The sequence below is a fragment of the Bemisia tabaci genome, chromosome 6 (assembly GCF_918797505.1).
Source record: "Bemisia tabaci chromosome 6, PGI_BMITA_v3".
Classification (NCBI taxonomy): domain Eukaryota; kingdom Metazoa; phylum Arthropoda; class Insecta; order Hemiptera; family Aleyrodidae; genus Bemisia; species Bemisia tabaci.
Window position 1 is genome coordinate 3,834,051 of NC_092798.1, and position 25,070 is coordinate 3,859,120.

A 25,070-nucleotide genomic window follows, 5' to 3' on the forward strand; every position below is an offset into this window, starting at 1 on the left:
TTGATTGTTGATTCGAGTTCCTTTTATTTAGTTATATTCCTTACCGATTGTTAATTTGTAATTCTTCTGTAAAAATTATCCATTTGCTAAGTACAATCATAGCTTGCACATTTTTAAACTATGCGGTCAAAACTACAATAGCAGCAAGGGGAAACCGACAAGGCCAGCGCGGAGAGGGTACTTCAATATTAATCTTCCATCGCATTTTGAAGGCGCAACGATACAACTATTCGTACTCTTCGGAATGCGTGAAGTATCACTCTACAATTGAAGGAGTTTTCGAAACTGCCAACTTTCCATATCGGGATTTTTGTGTCGCATAAGAGGGTGTACATCAAAACTGGCTAGCAAATATTAAGTCCTTTGCCAGTTCTTATTCAGTATCTCATGAGCAGATTAATGCAGTAATCTTTTGGTACCTTACAGTGACGAAATTCGAAAATTGTCGAAATTCACGCGCAAATCGCGAGGAAAATCACGTAGCCAGGAAATTCGAGGCTCATTGGTGGCCTGAGGATCGACTGGCTTTAGAATCTCGATCCAGCGGATAAATACTGCGTTAAGAACCAATGCGCAACGGATTGCATATTTTCCAGGTTGTTTTAAGAACACCTGTGGCATGAAGCAAAAAATTCCGGACTTTTATAGGGAGTTTCCGCACTGTGTCTGCACTTCCAGACCGCCCCCTTGTTGAGTTGACTTGTTGAAGTTTTCACAGAATATTCTTTACAAAGAGAAGACAAATCACTGAAGCAATTATGAGAATCCTGAAATTACGGCACGGGAGCAGTGTGACCAATGACCATACGGTGTGGCAGGGTCGGGATTCGTATTTTCCGTTTCTGCGAAGAAGCAACACGTGCCGCTCCGGTTGATTGCGAATGGAGCCGAAGATGGGAAAAGATATTAAAGTCTCAGGAAAGTTAATCTCTTAGGCGAACAGGGAATCTAGCCAAGAAATGAAGCCCAGTGTGCTTAAACCTACTCCGTCTTTTAGACCCGAGGCTCGTCATAATTGGATGAAATTGAACAAAAGCTGTATGTCACATCCACATGGGAATAGTTCTGGGGGAAAAAAAAAAAAAAAAAAAAAAAAAAAAAGAGATAAAAAAACCTTATGTGCAGTAGCTTAGGGCTCCTATCACATGACGTACGGAGGCGCATTACAAATCGAAATACGAAGAAAAAGGAGGAGATTTAGAAAAAGATGAAGAAAAATAAAGTCTTCCTGTTCCTCTAGTTCTTCTTTTTTTCTCTTTTTCAGTATCTTATCTGTTTTTTCTTCGGAACGACGTCATCGTCGGTGGACCGGGCTGCCGTGCCGTGAAAAAGCGCCGCATGAACTTTCGGATGTTGCCAGTTTTTTTTTTTATAAAGTTATTTATTTTTGAGGAATATTTATGTCGTATTTTCCCTTGAAATGTTCAGCACTTTAGACCGAACTGCAAGTCATATTCTCTGAAATGAGATGAAAGTTTTCGCTCCCTCCAACAACTTTTACTCCTCTGAAAGTCTGAGCAGGATGGCCACAGCCATGGGAAACCTGAAAACCGAGAGAAGTTATGGAAAAAGAAAAACATGATTCAGAAGTCGGGAAAAAGTTGAATCTAAAAGTTGAAGAAGTTGTAAGGTTGTTGAGTCGCTTGTTTCGGCTCTTTTTTTGGCCGGATCGAAAATTGTTACCTCGTTTACCTCGTGTTATCTCAAACGTTAAGGGATTGTATGGAAATTATACAATAGAGACCTGAAACAGCCTGGGTTTTCCTATTCTAATTATCTGCGGTCACCCTACTTGAAGTTTCGGTTGAAATAGCCGCTCTAATCAAATCTCGTGTCTTCATTCACCTCTCATCAGTAGCTATGCCGAAAGATTAGCTTTTAAATGTAATTCCCTCTTTTCGCTAATTTAATGAATTATCTTCTGAACCTCGGCATTCCGCTGATTTTTTGCTAATTTCCAGAATAACTTTGAGTGTATTTCAGGAACTTGCCATGCGGGGTTTTTTTTTTGGTGAATTGTTATCGGAAGGAAAAGATTTCATGAATATCCCAAATTCCTTCGAAAAGTCTGGTGGAAATTTTCGTATTTTGAGTTCAGGGTGTCTACCGGTCCGGAAAGTCCGGAAATGGTACTAATCTTTAAAAGGCGCATGGAAGTACTGAAAAAGTACGGACATTGTCTATAAAGATTCAGAGTTTGTTGTTTCATCCCACGGGTGTTTTTTAAAACAGCCCGGAAAATATGTAATCCGTTGCGCAATGATTTTTAGTGAAGTATTTTCCCCCTAGATCTTTATTGTGAAGCCAGTTGATCCTCAGGCCACCAGTGAGCTTCGAAGTTCCCGGTTACGTAATTTTTCTCGCGATTTGCGCGCGAATTTCGACAATTTTCGAATTTCCTCACTCTAAGGTACCAAAAAAGCACTGCATAAGTAGAAGTATTTTTCTGCTTAGGAAGTATTGATTTTTTTTGGAAAGGCACTGGGAATGTACTGAGAAAGTATTAAAAGTACTTAATATTTGCCAGCCAGTTTTAGTAGGCATTCTATTTATGCGACACAAGAAGCCCTACATGGAAAGTCGGCAGTTTGGAAAACGCCTTCAATTGTGGCGTGATGCCTCACGCATTCCGAAGAGTACGATTAGTTGTATCGTTGCGCCTTAGCAACATTGTCTTCTCTCCATTTAAACATATGGAAAGAGCCTCCCAAAAAAGAGGCTGATTTTGGCCCCTTTTTAGGTATTCGATTCGACCATCGGACCAAGGTTTAAATGGAAGCTTATATTAACAGAAAACTTAGGAAAAAATTTCAAGATGAGTATAGGAACCGTTTTCGAGTTACGGGGGGGCAAAGGGGTCACAATCCGGCCTAATTTTTTGCTGTTTTCTTGTAGAATTGATGTATCGGCGGGGTTCTTATCGTTGTTAACGCATGTGTAGCACATGGATTCCTACGTGTTTTTACACGTAGAATCGATTTTTAACGTTGCCGAATCGATATACTGATCGGTTAAATCGATTTTGAACGATTTATTAAGGAAAATCGATGATTCCTCAGGATCGAAATTGTTTATTTTCGATTCATGAATGAATAAATGCATCTGAAATGACTAAAGCACACGTAACCCTATGTATTTTGATACGTAGAATTGATTTTTAACGTTGACGAATCGATTTATCCATCGTTTGTATCGAATTTTTGCGATTTTTTACGGAAAATCGATGACTTTTCGGAATTAGAATCGGGTTTGCTCCATCCGAGATCGGAGATATGTACCCAACATGATTGGTGCACATCGACTCTTACGTATTTTTATACGTGGAATTGATCTATAACCTCGATAAGTCGATATATCGATCAATTGTATTGAACTTTTTCGATTTTTTGCGGAAAATCGACGGTTTATCGGGATTGAGATACGTAATAGCGATTTTTTACGGATATTCGATGGTTCTTTTGGACTGGCATTGGAAACATCTACCAGACATGACTGGAGCACATCGATTCGTTTGTGATTAGTCTCGCAAAATCAATTTTTAAGAAGTCGACGAGTCGATACATTGACTGGTCGTATTGATTTCTTGTGATTTTTATGGAAAATCGATTTTTTGAACAGGAATGAAATTGGTTACTAACGGTCCGAGGGTGGAGATATGCACCTGACACGGTCGGAGCACGCCGTTTCCACGTACTTTTACACTTAGAATCATTTTTAAGGTTGACGAGTCGGTTTGGCGATCTGACCAATCAATTTTTTGGGATTTACGGAAATCTGATGGTTTCTTGAAGTTGAAATAATTTTGATTTTAATCAAAATGGGAATGAAGGAATGCACCCGACACGAAATGATTCTACGTGTAAAAGTACGTGGAAACGGCGTGCTTCGACCATGTCAGGTGCATATCCTCACCCTCGGACCGTTAGTAACCAATTTCATTCCTGTTCAAAAAATCGATTTTCCATAAAAATCACAAGAAATCAATACGACCAGTCAATGTATCGACTCGTCGACTTCTTAAAAATTGATTTTGCGAGACTAATCACAAACGAATCGATGTGTCCAGTCATGTCTGGTAGATGTTTCCAATGCCAGTCCAAAATAACCATCGAATATCCGTAAAAAATCGCGCAAGAGTTGTGTATGTCAGATCGATATATCGACTCGTCGACGTTTAAAATTGATTCTACGTGTAGAAATACGGAAGAATTGATGTGCTCCAATCATAAAGGGTACATTTCTCCGATCTCGGATGGAAAGACACCTATCTTAATCCCGATAAACCGTCGATTTTCCGCAAAAAATCGAAAAAGTTCAATACAATTGATCGATATATCGACTTATCGAGGTTATAGATCAATTCCACGTATAAAAATACGTAAGAGTCGATGTGCACCAATCATGTTGGGTACATATCTCCGATCTCGGATGGAGCAAACCCGATTCTAATTCCGAAAAGTCATCGATTTTCCGTAAAAAATCGCAAAAATTCGATACAAACGATGGATAAATCGATTCGTCAACGTTAAAAATCAATTCTACGTATCAAAATACATAGGGTTACGTGTGCTTTAGTCATTTCAGATGCATTTATTCATTCATGAATCGAAAATAAACAATTTCGATCCTGAAGAATCATCGATTTTCCTTAATAAATCGTTCAAAATCGATTTAACCGATCAGTATATCGATTCGGCAACGTTAAAAATCGATTCTACGTGTAAAAACACGTAGGAATCCATGTGCTACACATGCGTTAACAACGATAAGAACCCCGCCGATACATCAATTCTACAAGAAAACAGCAAAAAATTAGGCCGGATTGTGACCCCTTTGCCCCCCCGTAACTCGAAAACGGTTCCTATACTCATCTTGAAATTTTTTCCTAAGTTTTCTGTTAATATAAGCTTCCATTTAAACCTTGGTCCGATGGTCGAATCGAATACCTAAAAAGGGGCCAAATTTTGGGAGGCTCTTTATCGATTCTCGGAGGGGGCAGGTGCTCCAACACGAATCGATAATTTAGCATAGGTTTAAATCTATGGAGGAAATCCGGTGCCAAATTGCTGGATCCGCCTCTGCTTAGCAATGTGATGGAAGATTTATATCGAATTATTAACAAAAAAATACGAGGAAGACAGTAAAAATGTGTATGGGAAGCCTAAATAGAACGACAATACATCCGAGCAAATTACTCGCTCATTATCAACTGGAGTGAAAGCTACAAACAAAAAATTGAAACGAGGAGATGTGTGCATAATTGTTGCACTAGCTCGTGAGATCAGTCACTTTATTCATCTCATGCTCCGAATTTCATGCGACCGTAGAATCCCGATGTGTAAAGTTTGTAGTTTTGAAACGCCTTCAATTGCGGCGTGATACCTCACGCATTCCGGAGAGTGCGAATAGTTGTATCATTGCGCCTTAGCAATGCGATGGCGATAGATTCATATTAAATCGAAGTAGCCTCCACGCCAGCCTTCCTCTGCCGCCTTTGCAGCTTTGACCGCACAGTTTAAGTGTGTTCAAGCTAAGATTGCATTTAGCAAATGGATAATTTTTATAAGAGAATTAAAAGCAAACAAGCGGTAAGAAATAAAACTAAATAATAGAAACTCAAATCAACAATCAACGTAAAGGTGCCAAACAAGTATTGAATTCTTCTGCATATGAGGTACTGAATTTTTTGGAAAGGTACTGTAAAAGCACTTAATTTTTGCCAGCCAGTTTTAGTAGATACCGTGGAGTCGAAAGTCTTGGAAACACCCAGCAGAAGTTTTTAAAATTCCCTGAATATTGTTTTCTCACAGATGTATGAAACATGACCTAAATTCCTATCTCTCCTCTAAAAATGTTGTATTGATTTATTTATTTTGCTTTGTTTGACAGTTACCGGAGCTTTTGCGGCGGTATCCGGCTGAGGATCACAAAGATTTTCCAATGCCTTTAGACATGGTGTATTTTTGTCAGCCAGAGGGATGCATTTCCATCGGACCTCGGCGAACCGTTCTCAAGGATGCTTACTCTTTTGTGTTCACTCTAACGGATAAAGATTCAGGTAAGAATTTTCCATAGAGTACATAGAGTCGTAATGTAAGTGGGTGAGCACTTTTAAGCATTTTCCAGGTCCCGAATTCTGAAACTCCTCTGTGACGCCGGGTCACTTTTTCGATACATAATCGATTGTTTGCGATACACGGGTACCCGGACATCCGCAGGGGCGTAGCTAGGAAATTTCTCTGGGGGGGGGGGGGCATGGGACCACCTCTCGTGATGAGGAGAGCGGGGGGTGAGGAATGGAGGATCCTGTTTTTCTGGGGGGCCACGAGATTTCTGGGGGGGGGGGGAGCAGGCCCCCCTCCCAGGACCCCCCTAGCTACGCCCATGGCCATCCGATGTAAACAAAGAAGATAGGAAACACAACGTATTCCACTCCGCCATTTTGGATCGAACATGTATCAAAAAAGTGACCTAAACTCGGCGCACACCGGGCTCGGAACTCGTCGAGCAGAACATGGCGCCAGCTCTCCCATTGACATTACGACTCTATGTACTCTATGGAATTTTCCCTCAGGCACACGTAAAGTTCTCTATACTTACCGAATAAAATTGGTTCTCTTAATTTTACCGTTTCATAGCAGCCGATACCATTTATCACCTTTGAGGACGCACTTTTTTCTAAAAAATTCCATCATATAATTCACACGAATTTTAAATTTTTCTGATAAATAATCATGAATACATCCTATTGGTAACGCATTTTGAAGTCTTGCATTAAATCCTTCAGGAAAAGTGAAAATGATCAATTGAGGGGCTTAGAGGACAAGACACATAAGTGCAGTTTCTGCTCTCTCTCGAGAAATACATGTTTGAAGTTTCGAAATTACATGGATCTTCATGGTGGAAAGAAAGTTCAAACTAACTTTTTGATGCTTAAAAATTGAAATTTTGAAGCGAATTAGAAATAGACATCAATGAGCAGAATGGATCTCTTGGACAGAACATGCATTAAAACTAGTTTTACTTAAAATCATTACAATTTCAATTTTTTCACAGATTGCACTTATGCTCCTTGTCCTCCAAGCCCCTCAATTAAGGATGAAACAAGAGTAATTTATTTTTGCGACATGAGATCCATTCTCTATCTGTTGCATCCTCCTCCTTAAATTTATTTTTACTTGATCCTTAAAAGTGTGACTTAGCTTGATACAACATAACAATGCTGAAACTGCAAAAATGCGTACTTGGGTTGCCGCATTTCAACATGTCCGCTCTCATTTTACTTCTTAAAAAGAGACCATACCAAAATCATGGCTTGAATTTTTCACTGCATTCATAATTTATACAAAGAGAAGAAAATTTATGAAAGTTTTTAAGAATAGATGTTCAGAGGGTTTCATGTAGAGAATGAAGTATGGCAGAAAATCTCCAACACTCCAAACCCAGATACACATTTCTAAAATTTTACCATCGATGATGGAAACACCCAAAACTCATTGTGTTAAATTGAGTTGTTTGAAACATTTATATCAACTCCTTGGTCAATCTTTATATTTCAAGATTAACATAGTTAGAGTCTTCATGATGTATTGGTCTTAAATGATCACAAGAAACTTCAACAAAAAACCTAGAAAATATGCATAACAGTGCTGAAAATTCATCCAAAAATAATTCATTTTTCATGTTTTTTTAGACCCTATCTAGATCTCCTAAAAAGGTATAAACGTATGCTATAAATTTTCTAGTCTGTACATTTATCCATAATTATATCCATTTGTTCAAATTGCAGGCAAATGTAGGTATGGAATTTGCGTCAATTTTTATAGACCAATTGAAAGAAGTGGAGACTCGAATCGAGACCGTCAGTTACGCAGAGAATCATGGTGCAAAAGTATGGAGAAAAGTTCTGATTCTGCTTTTTCTAGGTGAGTTTAACCTCATAGTTTTGTGTTTATGAGTTTGAAGGTTGTAAAACACCTCCAACCTGTTTTTTAAAGCTTCGACCTTGTCCACGCAAGTGTGGCTCGCAGAACTTTTGGGCAAATAAGTTCAAGGAGTTGTGGTTTAGCGGAGCTATTGCTCGGAATAAGTTATAGGTGAGTTACAATAAGCTCCGGGAACAAGTTCACCTGAAGTTCTGCGAACCGCGATTGTGTGGACAAAGCCTCATTTCCCATAGTTCCAAACTGCCACCAAATCTAATTTTCAGACATTTTGATGAAATTAGCTTTGATAATTTTTACCTATCAGTAAATTCACAGATTTTAAAAATTGTTTCATCAATGCCATACAGAGCTCAAAGGTATCAAGTTGGAGTTTTTTCAAACCTATCCTATCATCCTATTTTTCAAGTATATTATTATTTGAGTAAATGGCACTAGAAATTTTTTTCGATTAAAAAATACAAATGTCGCTGTTTGCAAGAAAAGGATAGGTAAGTATTTCCAAAAAATTTAAATCGAGGTCTTGATATCGATTTATAAAGAGCTTTTAATGAACATCTTGGTATGAAAAAAACACACAACGTCAAGTTGAACTGTAGTAACAGCAATCTATCAGCTAAGCATGAATAATTACTCATATCTTTCTCTTTCACGATTTCAGTGATTATAAAAGTAATGTAGCTCCAAGCGATTCTGAGAGGGATATTCCGAGCAAACGGGACTCAGACTATCCACTGTCTAGGCTGGTATCTTTTCCTGCGCCCCTGCCAGGAAATGATTCCGAAAGCGGTGGATCCCATTCTCCGTCTCCCAGAGCTAGTCGCAAGAGACAGGTAAAGAACCAAAACCTTTTGTTAATAAAGTTTGATTTGAACAACACCATATTTAATTTTAGTATTGAAGAATAACCAAGGTGATGTAATGATCGTTTTTATTAATTTACTTAGGACCTTTCAGCATTTCGCCATCTTCAGAGTACAGTCAATAATACATAAATATATCACAGTTATTACACTTTCATCCTAAACTAAGTAACATACATCAAGGCACATTATACAAATAGTCTTAAATACGAGAGAGTCAATATTACCTAGCATTGCTTCTAATCAAATTGTAATCATTCAACTCTGGTGATTGTTGTTACATGAATTCACCGATGCATCGATATCTCACTTGTCAGAACTTTCCTGATTCATTAATAGGTCGCAGCACCTCCTGATGAGCGGGTTTGTTGCTATTTCTATTTCAGTTTGAATATTAAGTAAGTTTTCATTTCTCATTGTGGCCAATGTTATTTCTAATTTTTCTAAAACTTTCAGCTGATTAGGATCTCTATTTTTGTGCAGAATTTTGGCCTCATTGAAATTAATTTTATGGCCCGTATTTTTCATATGTTTGAATACATTGGATGTTTTTTGCTTAGCATGCTCTTTGACTCTAACTTTGATGGATCGCTCAGTCTTTCCTATGTATTTACTATTGCATGTTTTACATTCTATTTGGTAAATACCTGAACAATTATCATCCGATTTTTCTTGATGATTTTTATTTTTGTTTTTACTGGCCATTTTTTTAATTCTATCGATCACATTGTTGTTAGTACTAAAAGCTAGTTTGTGGTCATGTTTTCTAAAAATTTTATCCACAATATTTGTGGACTCATTACAGAAATGCATTTTCCTATATTTTATTTTCTGTTTTTGCTTTTGTTTTTTATTATTATCCTCAGCAATATTTTTGTGCTTATTGATAATGTTATTTATTAAATATTTTGGATATCCATTGCTTTCGCAAATGTCATATATAATGCTGATCTCTGTGTTTTTCTCCTCTGGGTCAAGTGGTATGCTATGCAGCCTATGTGCCATGGCATGTATAGCCGCATGTTTATGATTAGTAGGATGATTCGAATAGTATGGTATTATGGCATTGGTTGCATTAGGTTTACGGTATATCTTGAATTTAATTCTATTCTCTGCATTTATGAAAACAGTGAGATCAAGGAACAAAAGCAAAAACAGAAAATAAAATATAGGAAAATGCATTTCTGTAATGAGTCCACAAATATTGTGGATAAAATTTTTAGAAAACATGACCACAAACTAGCTTTTAGTACTAACAACAATGTGATCGATAGAATTAAAAAAATGGCCAGTAAAAACAAAAATAAAAATCATCAAGAAAAATCGGATGATAATTGTTCAGGTATTTACCAAATAGAATGTAAAACATGCAATAGTAAATACATAGGAAAGACTGAGCGATCCATCAAAGTTAGAGTCAAAGAGCATGCTAAGCAAAAAACATCCAATGTATTCAAACATATGAAAAATACGGGCCATAAAATTAATTTCAATGAGGCCAAAATTCTGCACAAAAATAGAGATCCTAATCAGCTGAAAGTTTTAGAAAAATTAGAAATAACATTGGCCACAATGAGAAATGAAAACTTACTTAATATTCAAACTGAAATAGAAATAGCAACAAACCCGCTCATCAGGAGGTGCTGCGACCTATTAATGAATCAGGAAAGTTCTGACAAGTGAGATATCGATGCATCGGTGAATTCATGTAACAACAATCACCAGAGTTGAATGATTACAATTTGATTAGAAGCAATGCTAGGTAATATTGACTCTCTCGTATTTAAGACTATTTGTATAATGTGCCTTGATGTATGTTACTTAGTTTAGGATGAAAGTGTAATAACTGTGATATATTTATGTATTATTGACTGTACTCTGAAGATGGCGAAATGCTGAAAGGTCCTAAGTAAATTAATAAAAACGATCATTACATCACCTTGGTTATTCTTCAATACTAAAACCTTTTGTGGTCAAGGTATATTTTATCCTCACTTTTATGTAGAATTGTATTCAAAGTATTATGTAACAATTAATCATAATCCATTATTTAGAAAGATTGCTATTATCCGTACTATTTTTCCCTTTTTCATCCCATTTGCACTATCTTACGAATAGCGATAAGTTATTCAGTAATCTATCTGCATTTCACAATATACCTCATATTGTTTGCATCTTCAAGAGGAGAAGGATTATAATGTCATATTAGGGTTGCATAGAATTCAAAATCGAAATCACCTCTTGCTTTTCTATTTGCATCTTTATTTGCCTCGTCAAAAGCATCTTGTGGGAAATCGAAGGGTATCGAGGTCAAATTTCCAAAGTTTTGATATTTACGGAATGGTGATGGTAGATAGTATTATCTCCTAATTTAAGTAGAAAATTTCATGAAAAATAAGAATTTGAAATTTTACACAAAATTTCATGCAGTCTCGGAATGAAATTTCTCTGAAACATTAAAAAATTAAATTTCAAGGCTATCATCCATGAAATAAACGATGTATGATATTTTTTTAAATTTCATTGAAATCCACCCTCTGTGACCAAGGCGATCTCAGACATTGAGGCAATCTCAGTATCCAAATATTACAAGATGAGTTTTTAATTTTTGTGATATTTTCTCCATCTATGAAAGTAATGATGATTTTTCTCGTAATTCTTTTTTTTTCAGAAACTGCGGAATCACTCGTTAACTTCACTGTGCCTTTTATCCCACCACCCATTCTTTTCTACATTTAGGGAATGTTTATTAATTTTGAAAAGACTGATAGATGCTTGCAATGGAAATGCATCACCGCGAAGAGTTGGTGCATGTAGACAACTTAGTAGGTAAGATTTTAAATTTCTGATCTCATCTCTCATAAACTCTCAATACGCACAAATATTGTAAAAACAGTGAACATATGAAAGTGGCAATTTTGTCCCTCTTGAAAACAGAAGTAGTCTGAAATGAATTAACTATCCATCCTCATTAAAAGAAAAAAGTATGGAAGGATTGGCAGAAATGCTCACATACGTAAGCTCTCATACCCTTTATTCATACTTCACCGTAATAAAATTTATGTGGAAGTTAACTGTGGAAATGGACTGTGGAAATTGTTAGGATGAATAGTTTGTTGGGATGAGTGTATACTGTATTGGTCTTTGTTTCCGCAATGAATCTATGTTTTGAAAAGCAATATTTTCAATTGCAAAAATTCCCAAAAAGTCATCTACAGTGAGATCAACGCCAATAATTGTTCCCTCTTAATTCGACATATGCGGATTGTCTGTATGAAAAGAAGAAGAGTTTTCATCATTTCAGTCGAGGAAAACCTGGAAGAGTCAGGAAATTATATTCTCTTGAGTCTACAGATAATGTGATTGTCCCAAACCTTTCTAGAATCTACCTAGACTTTCAAAATGGGTCACAAGACAAAGCATGGTATTGAATGTAGTTTCTGTGACTTTCACTTACACTGCTCGCAAATGATCAGAAATCATAATGGGATCTAATGAAAAAAAATTCTGTTTTCAGGGATAGTGTATGGAGTGTACTAACTGGTAGACCAATAGAAGGAGCTTCCTCTATCGTTCTGCACGATGTTAGAGAAATAGAAATGTGGATTCTAAGGTTGCTTAGTGCCCCAGTTCCTGTTCCTGGCAAAACTAGAGTGGAGGTTTGTAAACTAACCCATGAATAACCTGATAATTAGATGTGTATTCTCGCCCTGTAGCATTTACTCTTATCATGAACCAATGCTCTGAAAGGAAATGCGCATCCAGAACAAGCTTGCAAGCAGCAGAAAAGCCTTAAAAACCATAAGCATGAAAAACTTTAGTTAGTAAAGAAAAAACGAGGGAAATATCTTGTCCGTTGAAAAAATCATGAAAAATTTAGATTTTTATCTCTTTAGAGTAAAACTCTCATAAATGAAGAAACCGCGGTACTATTGAAAATATCAATGGTTAAATGTGAAAAGTGGGTAATCTTTGATTACGTTTTATTTTCCTGAAGAGAAACTAATCACAATGCCTCCTTTCCTATTTTGTGTGACTTTTTTAGAATGAGCAAAGGAAATTCCCAAACAATTTAATCAGAAGCTGTACTTAGTGTTGTTTAGTTTTCCGTTAAAAAAAGGAAATAAACTAATCTCTTGCTGTAACAAATCGGCAAGGGACCGGGCGATTCCTTTGCAAAAGAGAGATTTTTGTTATAGCAAGAAAATCGTTCAACAGACCAGGCAATTCCTTTGTAAAAGAGAGATTTGTGTTATAATGAGTGTTGTTACAGCAAGAGAATACTGTATCAGCAAAGACTTACAGCATTGCAATCTTGAGATTTTAAATTTTTATATCACAGCCATCGATACCTATTTAGAAAAATTAGAAAATTCAAAATTTCCTTGTCTTCGATAAAAAATTTAAACTAATCTGAAAAAGGAATGAACATTAGCCTATTTTAAGTAAAATTTCATGTTTCACTCTTATACGTAGTTCAAGTTAGCTACTTACGCAACAGATGTGAGGCGATGAGTATTGTTTGTCCAAATTCTGAGCAAAAAATAAAATTTCCTGACTTTTAGTTTTATTTGTCAGTATAACAACATTATTCCTTCACATTTACAGTTTTGAAAATTTGTGATCTAATCTTCTTCCAACAAGAGAACCGGCGAAAATATTCAGTTTTTAAATTTTATTTGATTGATAAAGCTTTTTATCTCTTGTAAACCTGAACCTATTAAGTTTTATCGTTTTGTCTAACTTATTTTTGCAGGTGGAAGTTTTATCCCCGCATCTCCACTCACCGTTCATGTTTTGTTTACCAGACCACACGAGATTTGCCCTAGTCGATTTTCCGCTTCACTTGCCTTTAGAATTACTCGGCGTGGACACATGCCTCAACGTACTTTCTCTCATTTTATTAGAACACAAGGTTTGTTTTTTTTTTTTGTTTTTTGCTGTTTCCACTTTTCAGAACCTACTAGTTAAGAACTTAAAACTGGAAAAACGCATCTCGCAGGCTGTTATGGTAAAGATGAAAAAGTATACCGAAACACGCATATTGTTGAATACATATGACGTTATATATATTGTTGAATAACGCATATTGTCCAAGCCATTAAACCTTATTCAACAATATGCGTGTTTCGGTATACTTTTTCATATTTTTCAACTTAAAACTAGTTTCAATCTTTCTCCTTCCATAGGTAACTCTCAAACAAACAAACAAAAATTATGAAGAACCCTGCTCAGAATCCCATAGATTTCGGCATTGCAGTGGCTAATATCTCTATCCTTTGATGATATTCTTCATGATCTCCTGAGCATGAAAACCTTTTTGAAATTGAACCATCTGTATGTCGTTTTCAAGGAAACAAGAAGACTGAAAAGTTCTTTTTTCACCATTCTCACATGCGTTTTTCAATTAGGCTTGTGCCAATCTCTGTGTGTTTCGCTGCTGTGCTGTACACCGTTGTCATTCAGAGGCGTTAGATTCTGTTTGTCGGCCTAATCCACCTGGTTGTAGAAGAAAGAAGATCCCTCATATCCAAGATGTTGTAAAAAGCGCCATTTATAACAACAACAAAATTTAACCCAATATCTAGTTTTCTGTTTAGAGTTCTTTCGGCTCGAATTCTAATTCATATCTTATTCATCTCTGGTTTTTTTCCCCACAAATCAACGTGATTTGGTTTGTACCACCAACTTACTCGCTTTCTTAACTTCTTTTTCGTTTATTTTTTTGTTCACAGTTGGTGATTCAGTCTAAAAATTACAACGCCCTATCAATGTGCGTTATGTCTTTTGTAGCGCTAATTTATCCATTAGAGTATATGTTTCCTGTGATACCTTTGCTTCCTTCCTGTATGGCTTGTGCTGAGCAGGTAAGCCGACCTCTTTCTATTTTTACCCATACTTTAATACAATTTAATACGCCAATGTTTTGGCTTTTGTCTTGAAATTTACCGCCCTTCAAGAAGTCTGTCAAAGCTCTTGCCCAAAAATTTTGATACAGTTATCTTGGAAAGTTGTAGTAAAAATTGACTGTTTTCAAAATCTGTTGACTCTTGATAAAAGCTTTAAAATTTTTTAAAGTATGCAAATGGCCCCATTTAAGCAGCTTTAATTCAGATATTCCTATTCCTGTCTCATTGTCTGTAGAATTTACACTAAAAAAGATAAAGTGAGGAACATTAGACTGTAAGAAATAATTTTTATATAGAGGAATTTTAGGCAATTTTATAAAAATGTGGCAGATTGTTTGAATCTTCTTCCTAATTTTTGCAGTTACTGCTGGCGCCCACCCCTTATGTCATTGGAATACCGGAGAATTTTCTAATGACGAAAAGAAATTTTCAGTAAGTCTGCTTTTTTTTGCCCTTTTAATCAGCAGTTTGTTCGTGTAGAGTATGCAGAATAATTGATAAAACTTAACTTCATACTTACATTAACAACTCAACCGAGTTTAAGTGAAATGCATTTTGAAAGAAAAAAAAATGAGTCAGGATTACTTCTAAATTTAACGATTTGTAAATTTTCCCCTGTTTCAAACTCAAAATTGAGAACAAAAATTTTGATAATGAAAATTGTCGCCAAGCGTTGTTCTAAACATTAAGTCTCATGGAGGGTTTGAAATTTCAAACCTCTTTTTTTCAGTTCAAACTTGATGCGACTTGTTGCTTTTTTGTTATTTAAACTCTGTTCAAAAATTACAACAAAATAATGAACAATTTTAATGAATGTCCCCCTGTAATATGCAACAATGTTACTTAAATTTTGAATTTAATGTATTTCTTCAAATTAGTTTCATTGGTCGACATCCTTTTCTCCTCAATACTCTACATTCTTTCATTTTCTTCCCCTCTGGAATAACCTTTTCTTTGTTTTTATTTTCCAGGTTACCTGATGACGTATGGCTTATTAATTTAGATTCTAGTCGAAATTGTATCACTCCACCTAGTGGTTGTAGAGAAGAAGTTCCGCCTTTACCTGAGCCCGAGTGTTCAATTCTGAAGAACCATTTAAATCAGGTTTGTATAATCCAACTCCAAAAAGATTATTATCATATTTAATTTATCTTTGTACTCAGTACAAAAGAGATTGTTAAATTATCGGAGGTTGGTACCAAAACTGAACTATTTTTTCTGAAAGGAACCAGAGATGTGTGGGAAAGATGGGATCTGCTCATTTGAACTGAATGAGAAACAGTGTAAAAGTGGCCATGATTCCTTTCGGGAAAATGGAAAAGTGGGATTTGACATTAAATCAAAAGGAGCTAAACATCAAAATATGCTAACTCATGAGCCGTTGGCATGTGTCAAGAGCGTTGTGGACCGGGCTCATGAATCAAAAAGTGTGTGGGTCTTTATCTTCGATGCTGATGTCACTAGCGCTTAATAATTCCCATTCATTTTCATGACCATCATCTAAGGAGGACGCTCCTTCTTTCCCACCCGGCTCTCCTTCTTCTTTGCATAAATACGTCCAACTCATCGTTAACATGGATTTATTTTCATAAGAGAGGAAATATCTTTCAAATAGTCAAAGCAATCATTTAGTTTAGGGTTAAGCTTTTGATCTTTCTTTTGTAAAGTTTCATAATTTCCAAAATTACTCCATCCTGTATGATTCCTTCGTGTCCATAAAAAAAAAATTCAAATTAAGTTTTGAGACCAGAATTTTTTGGATGTAAAAGAATCATGATTCCCCCCCCCCTTTTTAATTTGTTGGTCTTTTTTTTACAGGCACTCAAAAGTCTATCAGAACCTTCGAGTCAGTTTCAATCCTCAGAAAATCAGCGGTAAGTTTCCAATCCATCCTCTTTTGTTTTAGCTCTTCAAGTTAAATGAATTCAATTTGGAACCAGCAGCAGATGATAATTACTTCCATTTAAAAATATGTTAATTTACCCAAAGACAGAAGAACATGTCAAAAAATTTTTAAGGTCTGCTTCCTTCTCTATTCTTTTTTACTGTATGCCTGTAGAGTGTTTCAGCAAGACCACCTATTCACTTTCAGTCAATTATGAAAATTTTAAGCATTTGCAAGTTGCGAAGGTGTTTGATCTGTATATTTCTATTTTTTTAAAAATTGTAGTACTAATGTCTTTTCAGATGTTGATTTCTGTCTCTTCCATTATATTTTAACCCTTGCAGCAACAACTTATCTTTTTAAAACAGACTCCTAAATTCTTAAAAGGCAAATTGAGTTTTAGTAGTTGCGTATTCTAGTAGTAGTATTGCAGTATTAGCAGTATCACTATATCATCTCAATATTACACAAGATCTGATTTTAATAGGAACCATCCATTTTTTTTCCAAACTTATCCAATAACATAGTTAATTTTTTTTTTATTTTTTCAACCAGGCCTTCGTTACCAAACATTCACTCGCAATCCACAAATCCCTTCTTGTATGGAAATGATGTTGATTCTGTTGATATCGCTACCAGGGTTGCAATGGTAAGTCATTTTATTGTATACTCAAAGTAAATTTGTTATACGTCTGTCAGATAAAAAAGTACAAGAGGTTCATCGCTCCCCTTTTGATTCTTCTTTTTCTTTCTCTGGGAAAGTTTTACTCTTCATTGCAGGATTCCCATTTCATTACTATGTAATTACTATTTACTAATTACTAATTTACTATTTATCTACTTGTTTTACACTGCATTTTCTTGTAAATTTTTTGACAAAATTAGTCAGTCAAAATTACTTACAGTCTCCGTCTCTATAGCTTCCAACATTAGCTTCCAAGATTCTAGTAGAGTGTCGTTTTTGCTAAAGTTGTATCTAATGCTCTCATTTTCCTGGTGTTAAATGACTAATGTTTTCACTCTTTTCCTTTTCAGATTCGATTTTTTAATTCTAGTAATCTTCTTGGCAATTTTATGGAGCATACGAGAACCTTAAGACTTTACCCACGGCCAGTTGTGGCACTGCAGATCAACAGTTTTTTACACTCTAGACCTAGGATTACTCAATTTATCAGTAAATTTGCAAGAAGTCAGGTAAGATAATTTTTTTTTTCATATCTGTAAGTAACAAAATACATCAGATTTGCAAAAGGGTGACTTGTAAATAAATTTGATTTTAATAAAATGTACTCTGAAAATTAATGAAAAATTAGCATTGTAATAATTGAATCAAAAGTTCATCCTTTAGGCTGGTTTGTCATTACAAAATAGCAATGTGTCTTCAGCAGGACTCTATTTTAACGAACATGAGCACGACAAATTAGAAGTTTCAATGCTGTGTTCATGGGAAACATCATCTATACAATGATTTTTTTACAATTTCTATGCCTGAAATACTACTTTTGATAAATCCTCTAGAGTTTGTACTGCAAAAATCCATAACAATTCATTTAAATAATTTGAAAATCTAATTTTTCTTATTTTTCTTCTCTCTATCTCTTACAAGCATATTACTCCGTCTATTTTTACAAAGTATTCACAATAATGTTAGGTGTAATTTGTCATGATCTTAATCAAATCTATTTTTTTTTCCAGGCTGTGGAATTTTTAGCTGAATGGTCCTTAACACCAAGCAATGAAGTATTTCTGCGAGTCCATAATGGTATCTATGATCCTTCGCAGATTGGAGACAAAGCTAAGTGGTTTGCAAGCAATTTAGAGTGTGTTAAATTCTCTGTTTGGGACGATGCAAGCTCTCTTGGAGGAGTATTGAAACATATGCCGCAGCAAGAACAACCTACTGGTAAATGTCAATTTTGGTCTAAATTTACATAGTTTACATTGATTTGTCAATCAAAAGATTCAAAATGAAATAATTTAAAATAATATAATTCGATGGTTAAAGTTGAAAAATATCCATCTCAGATTGTGATGTAAGTCTTTGCTCATGCTTTATTTTTTGAAGGAGAACTAACCCACGGTTTTTATTGAAATTGTCTCTGAATTTTTCCCTTGCATTCCGAAACATTCACAGAAAAGCGCAAGGAAATATTTTGACTAGCACCCCTTGATGAAAATGAAACATAATAGGAGACTTTTTAACTGAGCAATTGAGTTGCGCATTTTTTGTACTCAGGCTTCAAATTGTTCTTATAGATAAACCAAAACCAGGAGTGTTGAATACATTGATAAAATAACACATAAAGTCTTTAACTGTTGAAAATACGTTTTCAACAATTTCAAAGAGAATATTATACTGAATTTGAAATGTTAGCGAAACTTAAGTTTATTGCAACGTCCCTCTTTTATCGGAAGGGGAGGGTGGAGAGAAAGAAAGAAGCAGGGGGGGGGGGAAATCAATTCATACATTTTCTCACAATATTTTGTTTTACTATTTCACTTTAAGTACACAATTTCGAAATGTTTTTCAAATCTTGCATTCTTCTCAATTTTTATTAATTTCAGATGAGAGCGGGTCTGATTCAGAAGTCGCTGACAGTACAAGTTCCTCATATTCTTCGCTAAGTGACCTTGTATCAGAAGTCATCTCATCCGACATCTCTTCAAGTAAGATTCATTTTGTGTTCTCTCTAATTTTATTACAAATTGGTGTTCAATCCTGTCGCTGGGTGAATGTTCTTCACTGCAATACTTCCTTAATTTTAAGGCGCAAAAAGTTGTGGCACCACCATTAAAGTCAATTTGCTGCCTTTACTTCAGCATTTTACCAGTACGTCAAATTTTAAAGTTTCAAGAAAGTTTAACATCAATAGGTGAAAATGAAATCATTTTGGAGTACGCTGTTTGTCATTACATATTTAAAATTTGATTGTCGGAGTGTTTAATAAGATTGAAAAATGACCCAAGTAAAAGTCCAAGATGAAAAGTGTAAAAATATATCTGAAGATTTATTCTTTTTTATTTATATTAATCTGGGTAATGCTGTCAGATTTTTTTAAAAATAATTTCATAAATATATTGTTTATTACACCTGATGAACGGAAAATAATGGTCCAATTTTTTCCCCTCTTCTTCCCTTCTTAGTTTGATTTTTGTTTATATTTTCAACTCTTTGTCAATTCTAATTTGTTTTCCTTGTCGTTTTGTAGAAAGTGGACCGGTCGGTGCTGGCGTTGAGGCGGTGTATCATCCACCCTCCTCTCTTCAGCTGCCCGGTGAGCTACAACCAGTCCCATCACCTCAGTCTCCTATGTCATCCGGATCTTCAAGTCCCAGCGATTTGAGCTCTCCAGAATTCAGAGTTCAAGAAATCGTAAGTTTCTGTTTCAAGACTGTCAGTCTAAATTTGTGGAACCTTTACAGGATTTTTAAAAGTACTTGGAGGCAGCAAAATCCCTAGAAATAGTCATGTATTTTTTTTCTACACTTTTTTAGAAATAGAAATAGAGAAACCGGTCGCCGCACCTGCTAGCAGTAGGTCTATAAAATAACTATGATGTTCCCTCTTTAATTTCCAATGGTGAAATTTTGAAATCTCTTTTGTGTGATTATAGCTCTTTTGCAGAATTGATTGCCTAAAATAAAAGAAAATAATTGAACATTTCTCTGTCTTTATTAATTGAATTATTCGAAATGACTATCAACAAAAAAAATTTTCTGGATTCATCCAAAAACCACAATTATTTGGAAAGAAAGTTATTAGAAAGTCAAGGCAATGCCGCTTTCCGGTTGGCTGATTGATTGACCAATTAGAACAAAGATAGCGCTGCACACATGGAAATCGGCTTAGCTTTTTTTACTATGGTACGAGATAAGAAAAGGAAATTGTATTATCCGAAATGTCTCCCAACAAAATAATTTTTTCTCTGTAAATGCTCTGCTAAATGAATTTGATCACTAAAGTACTGTTACAAGTCAAAAAAGTGTACAGAAAGTACATATAGCTAATGCTTTTTAGTATTGATCAATTTGTGATGTATCTTTTCTTACCTTCTCATTAGATTCCACCTGCTGGAGCGATTCCCCCACCGCCGCCTCCGAACTCAGGAACGATGACTGCAACACCCAAAGCAACGAAACCTCCCACTCCTTCTGTTTCACGACAGGGCAGCCAAGGATCACTCTTGGACCAAGCGAAGGAACTAGTGCGGGAAACAACTAGACAGAGCAGTCAAGAAGGATTGATAGCGCATGTAGATAAGGTAATTCATTAAACTAATTCTAGAAATTTCTCCACTCCTGCTCTCTCTCATCACAATTTTTGGATGAAGAAAAAGTATCATGGGACAGAAGAGATGAGAGGTTTTTTTCCCCCCTAAAAAAAGGGTAGTAGTTATTCTGAGAAATACTTGTTGCAGAATATACTGTCAGAAAAAATGAAAGGCAAGCTCTCATTTTCTACTCAATTTTTTAGCCTCAAGCTCATAAGTTCATAATTGTAAATAAGATACGAACTACTCAGTCGTATGTAAATACTCTTTATTTTAACTTTTATGTACAAGGTGTATATTTCTTTTGGTGAAAAAGTGCACAATAAATAAAAAAAATTAAGGTCATAAGTATTGCACACTTCTGTTCAATTTTATCAGCTTCAATATGATGGCTCATCGGCGCTTTTTGATCGAAATCATTCAGATCAGACATTTCCTCAAATCACTGAATTATTTTCGAACTTCAGTCATGAATGGGCAGCTTTTACCAAGGAAGAACCAAATTCATCACAGTGTTTTTTGAATCCGGCAACTTTTGCTTTCTCTGGTGTTTTATCATGGCATTTTGTCAGAACATTCACATGATGTATTTCTTTATTTTATATTAGGGACCGAAATTCATCAGTATGAATACATAAATCATCTTTATTATTTTTTCAGTTAACAATTCACGCCAAGAAAGCTGCTGGAGAAGCAAGCAAGTCTGTGCAAGAAGCAAGCAAAACTGCAATCAAAGCCAGTAAAACGGCTGCTGGAGTGAGTAAAAACACGTTCGAGGATCTGACATACAGAGGCAAAAACACAATCGGCGATCTAACGAAAAGTGCCAAGGAAGTTGCTTCCAAAAAAGGGCTACTCAAGGTTTGTTACAACATAATTCAGATCGTCATGCATTTATCATAATCCTATCTTAATCATAATTTTGAACCAGTATATATTTTCCTTTTTTTTAAAAAAAAAGTTTTTTAACGTTTGACCGGAAACCACTGATCGCATCAAAAAACTGCAAAATAATTTTGCTGTGCAATTGTAACAGCTATATTTTTTACCCGTGGTATTTACCTGAATCATTTTCATTTGTTATGTAAAAATCAATTCTAGATTTTCTATAGTTTTCATTTTATTAGAAAGAGATTTTAAAATAAATTTTGATTGAATTATTCACCTTTCTATACCAAATTAGGTATCTGTAAAACAATTGAACTGAAAGAGTTATTGGACAGTGGTACTAATTAAAATCTGCCTCATTGAACTCTCTTGCTTTTCCCACTTTTTTGTAAGCAGAGTCAAATACTATTTGCTCAAGATGTGTTTTCATTCTCCCTGAAAAAATATATCATTGCTTCCTTCTGTTTCAGGTTGGAAGGAGGGACTCGGACGTTTCACAAAACCCATCCCAGACTGTTGCCAATTCTGACATGAGCCGAACAACTAGTCGAGATTTCTTTTCTAATATCAGCAGTGATCTCAACGGAATTGCTGCCCAGACCACTAGTATGTTCAGTGACTTCTTTGGTAAGGCATCATTTGTAATCTCTACCCAATTTTTTGCACTTAAAATTTATTAGATTTTTATTTACTTACGTAACCTAATTGTTATGTGTAGTAATAACCTAACATCCTTGTCTTGTTAAAATCAGTGCGTTGAAGGTCCACTCTTTAAAATAAAAACGACTTTTTGATTTGTGTACATGCGAACTTCTTTCATCAGTTCTTTCAACCACAATAGTTAGGTTACACAAACTGGAAGATGGGTTTGACAAACTGAAGGTTGCGTTTGACGAACTGATAGTTGGGATGATATAGAACACCATGTTCTCCTTCATTTTCTGGATATGCAATTTTGTCCTCATGGAAAGCGGAATAGTTGTATCAAGCGTTTTGCCCCATTCAACTTTTCTACTCCTGCGTTAAAGTCTCTGAGTCTACCGGAAAGAAATTCCCCTTCATTTTGTGATTATGTAATTTTACCTACGTGGAATTCGAAATAATTGCATCACGCGTTTAGCCCCTTCAACGTTTTAACTCTGCCTTAAAATCGCTGAGCCAGCGGAAAGCTGATTGAGTAGCTCTGAGAACGTTTTGGTTCATAAGAGAAAATTGTAGGCTTTGAGGTCTTAAGTCTTGGTTAGCTTTGTAGGCACCCAGTTCTTCTTGGATCACTGGAGCAACATAGGAGTGATGAACATTTAATAATGATAAAGTTATCCTATCATTGTTTAATCTTCAAACTTAATAACTTTGGCATTGATTTCACTTTCAGGTAATAAAACTTCTAAAAATGAAAACTTCAACCCACAACAGCAGCAAGGGCAGCCACGATTTTTCACGCCACAGTCGCCTTTGCAGCAGCAGAAATCACGAGAGAAGCCGCAACCTTTTGGTCCTTTCCCGAGAGGTAATTTCAGCGATTAAATTAAATATGTTTGAATAATAGAAAGGAGTCAATCAGTTTGAATAATTTCCACTTTGGGCAAATCGATAACTTTTATAAAGAACGTACATTCTTTAAATTAGATTAATCCTTAAATAGCAACTTAACAACTTAATTCCTAAATTAAAGCATGCAACAGGATCAAGGAACCAATTTGCTGATCATCTTAGTATTTTATTCATTTTTTGGTCTCATTACAAAGTAGGTTTTAAAGAAATTCTTAATCTTGCAATTGCTTGCTTTCAGGGATTCATGCTTTTTTTAAAGCAAATGTAAATGAAGGTGCTTTTTCCATTTATATATTCATTATTCATTTTTAATTCCATTTTTTTTTCCATATCATGATGAAAGGAAAAGTTTAGAGATCTTTCCGTTATGATCTATTCCTACACTGTCAAAATATCTTAAATGCGATGGAAGTTTTATGGTTGATAGTTGAAAATTTTTATTTGTAAATGAGTATCAAAATATCCACCTGACCTATGAAGTGTCTCATCATCTTTATCGTATTTTACTTTTTTCAGGTCGAAAAGGTCTAGTCGAGAGATCCTCCTTAATACGCCATTCTAGTCCTAAAAAACGACAAGATGAACTGCAGAAGCAGCAAACTCTTGAGCGTTCATCCAATAATCTAGAAAATCAGGCATTTTTGAAAGATGTAAGTGGCTTTATTTTTTTAACAAATCTTTATTTTTCAACTTAAGAAGAGAGAGTCATGTGACATTTTTTTCCACATTGTTCAACCCTGCAGTCAAATAAAACCTGAAGTTGAAAAAATCATTCTCGTTGTGCTCTATCGATTTTGCTATCAGGTCATCTGACAAAAACGCCCTCTTGTTTTGACCTGCAGATAAAGAAGTAAGGACGGATGATCAATCTATCAAGCTATTGCTTTGTATCAAAATTTCTCCGTCCAGTAGAATTCCTCATGCGTGTAATTTTTTAATATGAAAGACCTCCTTTTCAGTTTTTTGAAAGCTATTGACTTAAAAGACAAAGTGAATCTGAGTATATTGGTCAAAACACAAACTCGTAGTGATCTTTGGAAGAAATTTTTTCCAAAAAAAAGTTCGCAATCAGACAGAGTTGGTGACAGGTAAATAGGTATTATCAAGTGCATTTTATTCTGATTCAGTTTTCCAGTCGGTCTTTTAAGCCCTCTCAGCAAGGCAAGCATGCTTTACAACAGCAAAGGACTCAAACCAGCTTTGTCCCCATTTTTCAAAGGCCCTTTAGTGGTATGAGCTGTTAGTATGTTATTCAAGTGGAATTGTATTTTCTTGCCCAATCTTAACTCTTTTGCTTTCTTTTTAGGTGATAAACCAAGTACTAGAGGGTGAAGGTGTAAGTTGGTTAAAAGTTACCAGGCTGAAGAAATTGCTAGAGGACGAAAGCAATAGAAATTTAGTAGTTAGCAAATTGAATTTAACGCTGGATCGAAGAATAGGACCAGCAGATCACATAGACGATGTGGTAAGTTTGGCAATTTCAAGTGATTAATTACTTACAAAGTGAAGCCACTTGTATGAAACTTGTCTCTTGAGACAGTCATTACATATTAACAACACATCAGCATGAGAGATAAGTAACGACTGTCCAGCGCTTAATTTTTGAGTCTCATCTCTTAATTGATTAAAATTTAATTTAACTAAGCAACCAGTTTTCAATTACTTGAGAGCTTTTTAGGAATTCAATGAATTAAAAAGTTAGTCTTTTAATCTGCATTTTTGCAGTGCTGTGTGCATTTTTACAATGATGTTTCACT

General features: G+C 35.3%; 1 protein-coding gene across 6 annotated transcripts in view; it reads left to right on the forward strand.

The window, feature by feature from the left end:
• Positions 1-25,070, forward strand: part of Rab3-GEF (Rab3 GDP-GTP exchange factor) — a 100,366-nt gene that overhangs the window by 52,324 nt on the left and 22,972 nt on the right. For all 6 annotated transcript variants that reach the window (XR_011900004.1, XM_072301251.1, XM_019056436.2 and 3 more), the window contains exons 3-23: positions 5,890-6,058; positions 7,790-7,925; positions 8,605-8,776; positions 11,478-11,635; positions 12,324-12,465; positions 13,563-13,721; positions 14,542-14,673; positions 15,077-15,147; positions 15,687-15,819; positions 16,534-16,589; positions 17,156-17,249; positions 17,636-17,794; positions 18,296-18,503; positions 19,166-19,267; positions 19,810-19,973; positions 20,662-20,862; positions 21,532-21,732; positions 22,230-22,386; positions 23,135-23,269; positions 23,830-23,963; positions 24,620-24,778. Coding sequence is in view for 5 of the 6 variants with exons in the window: in XM_072301251.1 (XP_072157352.1) it covers positions 5,890-6,058; positions 7,790-7,925; positions 8,605-8,776; positions 11,478-11,635; positions 12,324-12,465; positions 13,563-13,721; positions 14,542-14,673; positions 15,077-15,147; positions 15,687-15,819; positions 16,534-16,589; positions 17,156-17,249; positions 17,636-17,794; positions 18,296-18,503; positions 19,166-19,267; positions 19,810-19,973; positions 20,662-20,862; positions 21,532-21,732; positions 22,230-22,386; positions 23,135-23,269; positions 23,830-23,963; positions 24,620-24,778 (3,042 nt within the window). In the remaining variant the exon portion in view is untranslated. The remainder of the gene's footprint in view (positions 1-5,889; positions 6,059-7,789; positions 7,926-8,604; positions 8,777-11,477; positions 11,636-12,323; positions 12,466-13,562; positions 13,722-14,541; positions 14,674-15,076; positions 15,148-15,686; positions 15,820-16,533; positions 16,590-17,155; positions 17,250-17,635; positions 17,795-18,295; positions 18,504-19,165; positions 19,268-19,809; positions 19,974-20,661; positions 20,863-21,531; positions 21,733-22,229; positions 22,387-23,134; positions 23,270-23,829; positions 23,964-24,619; positions 24,779-25,070) is intronic.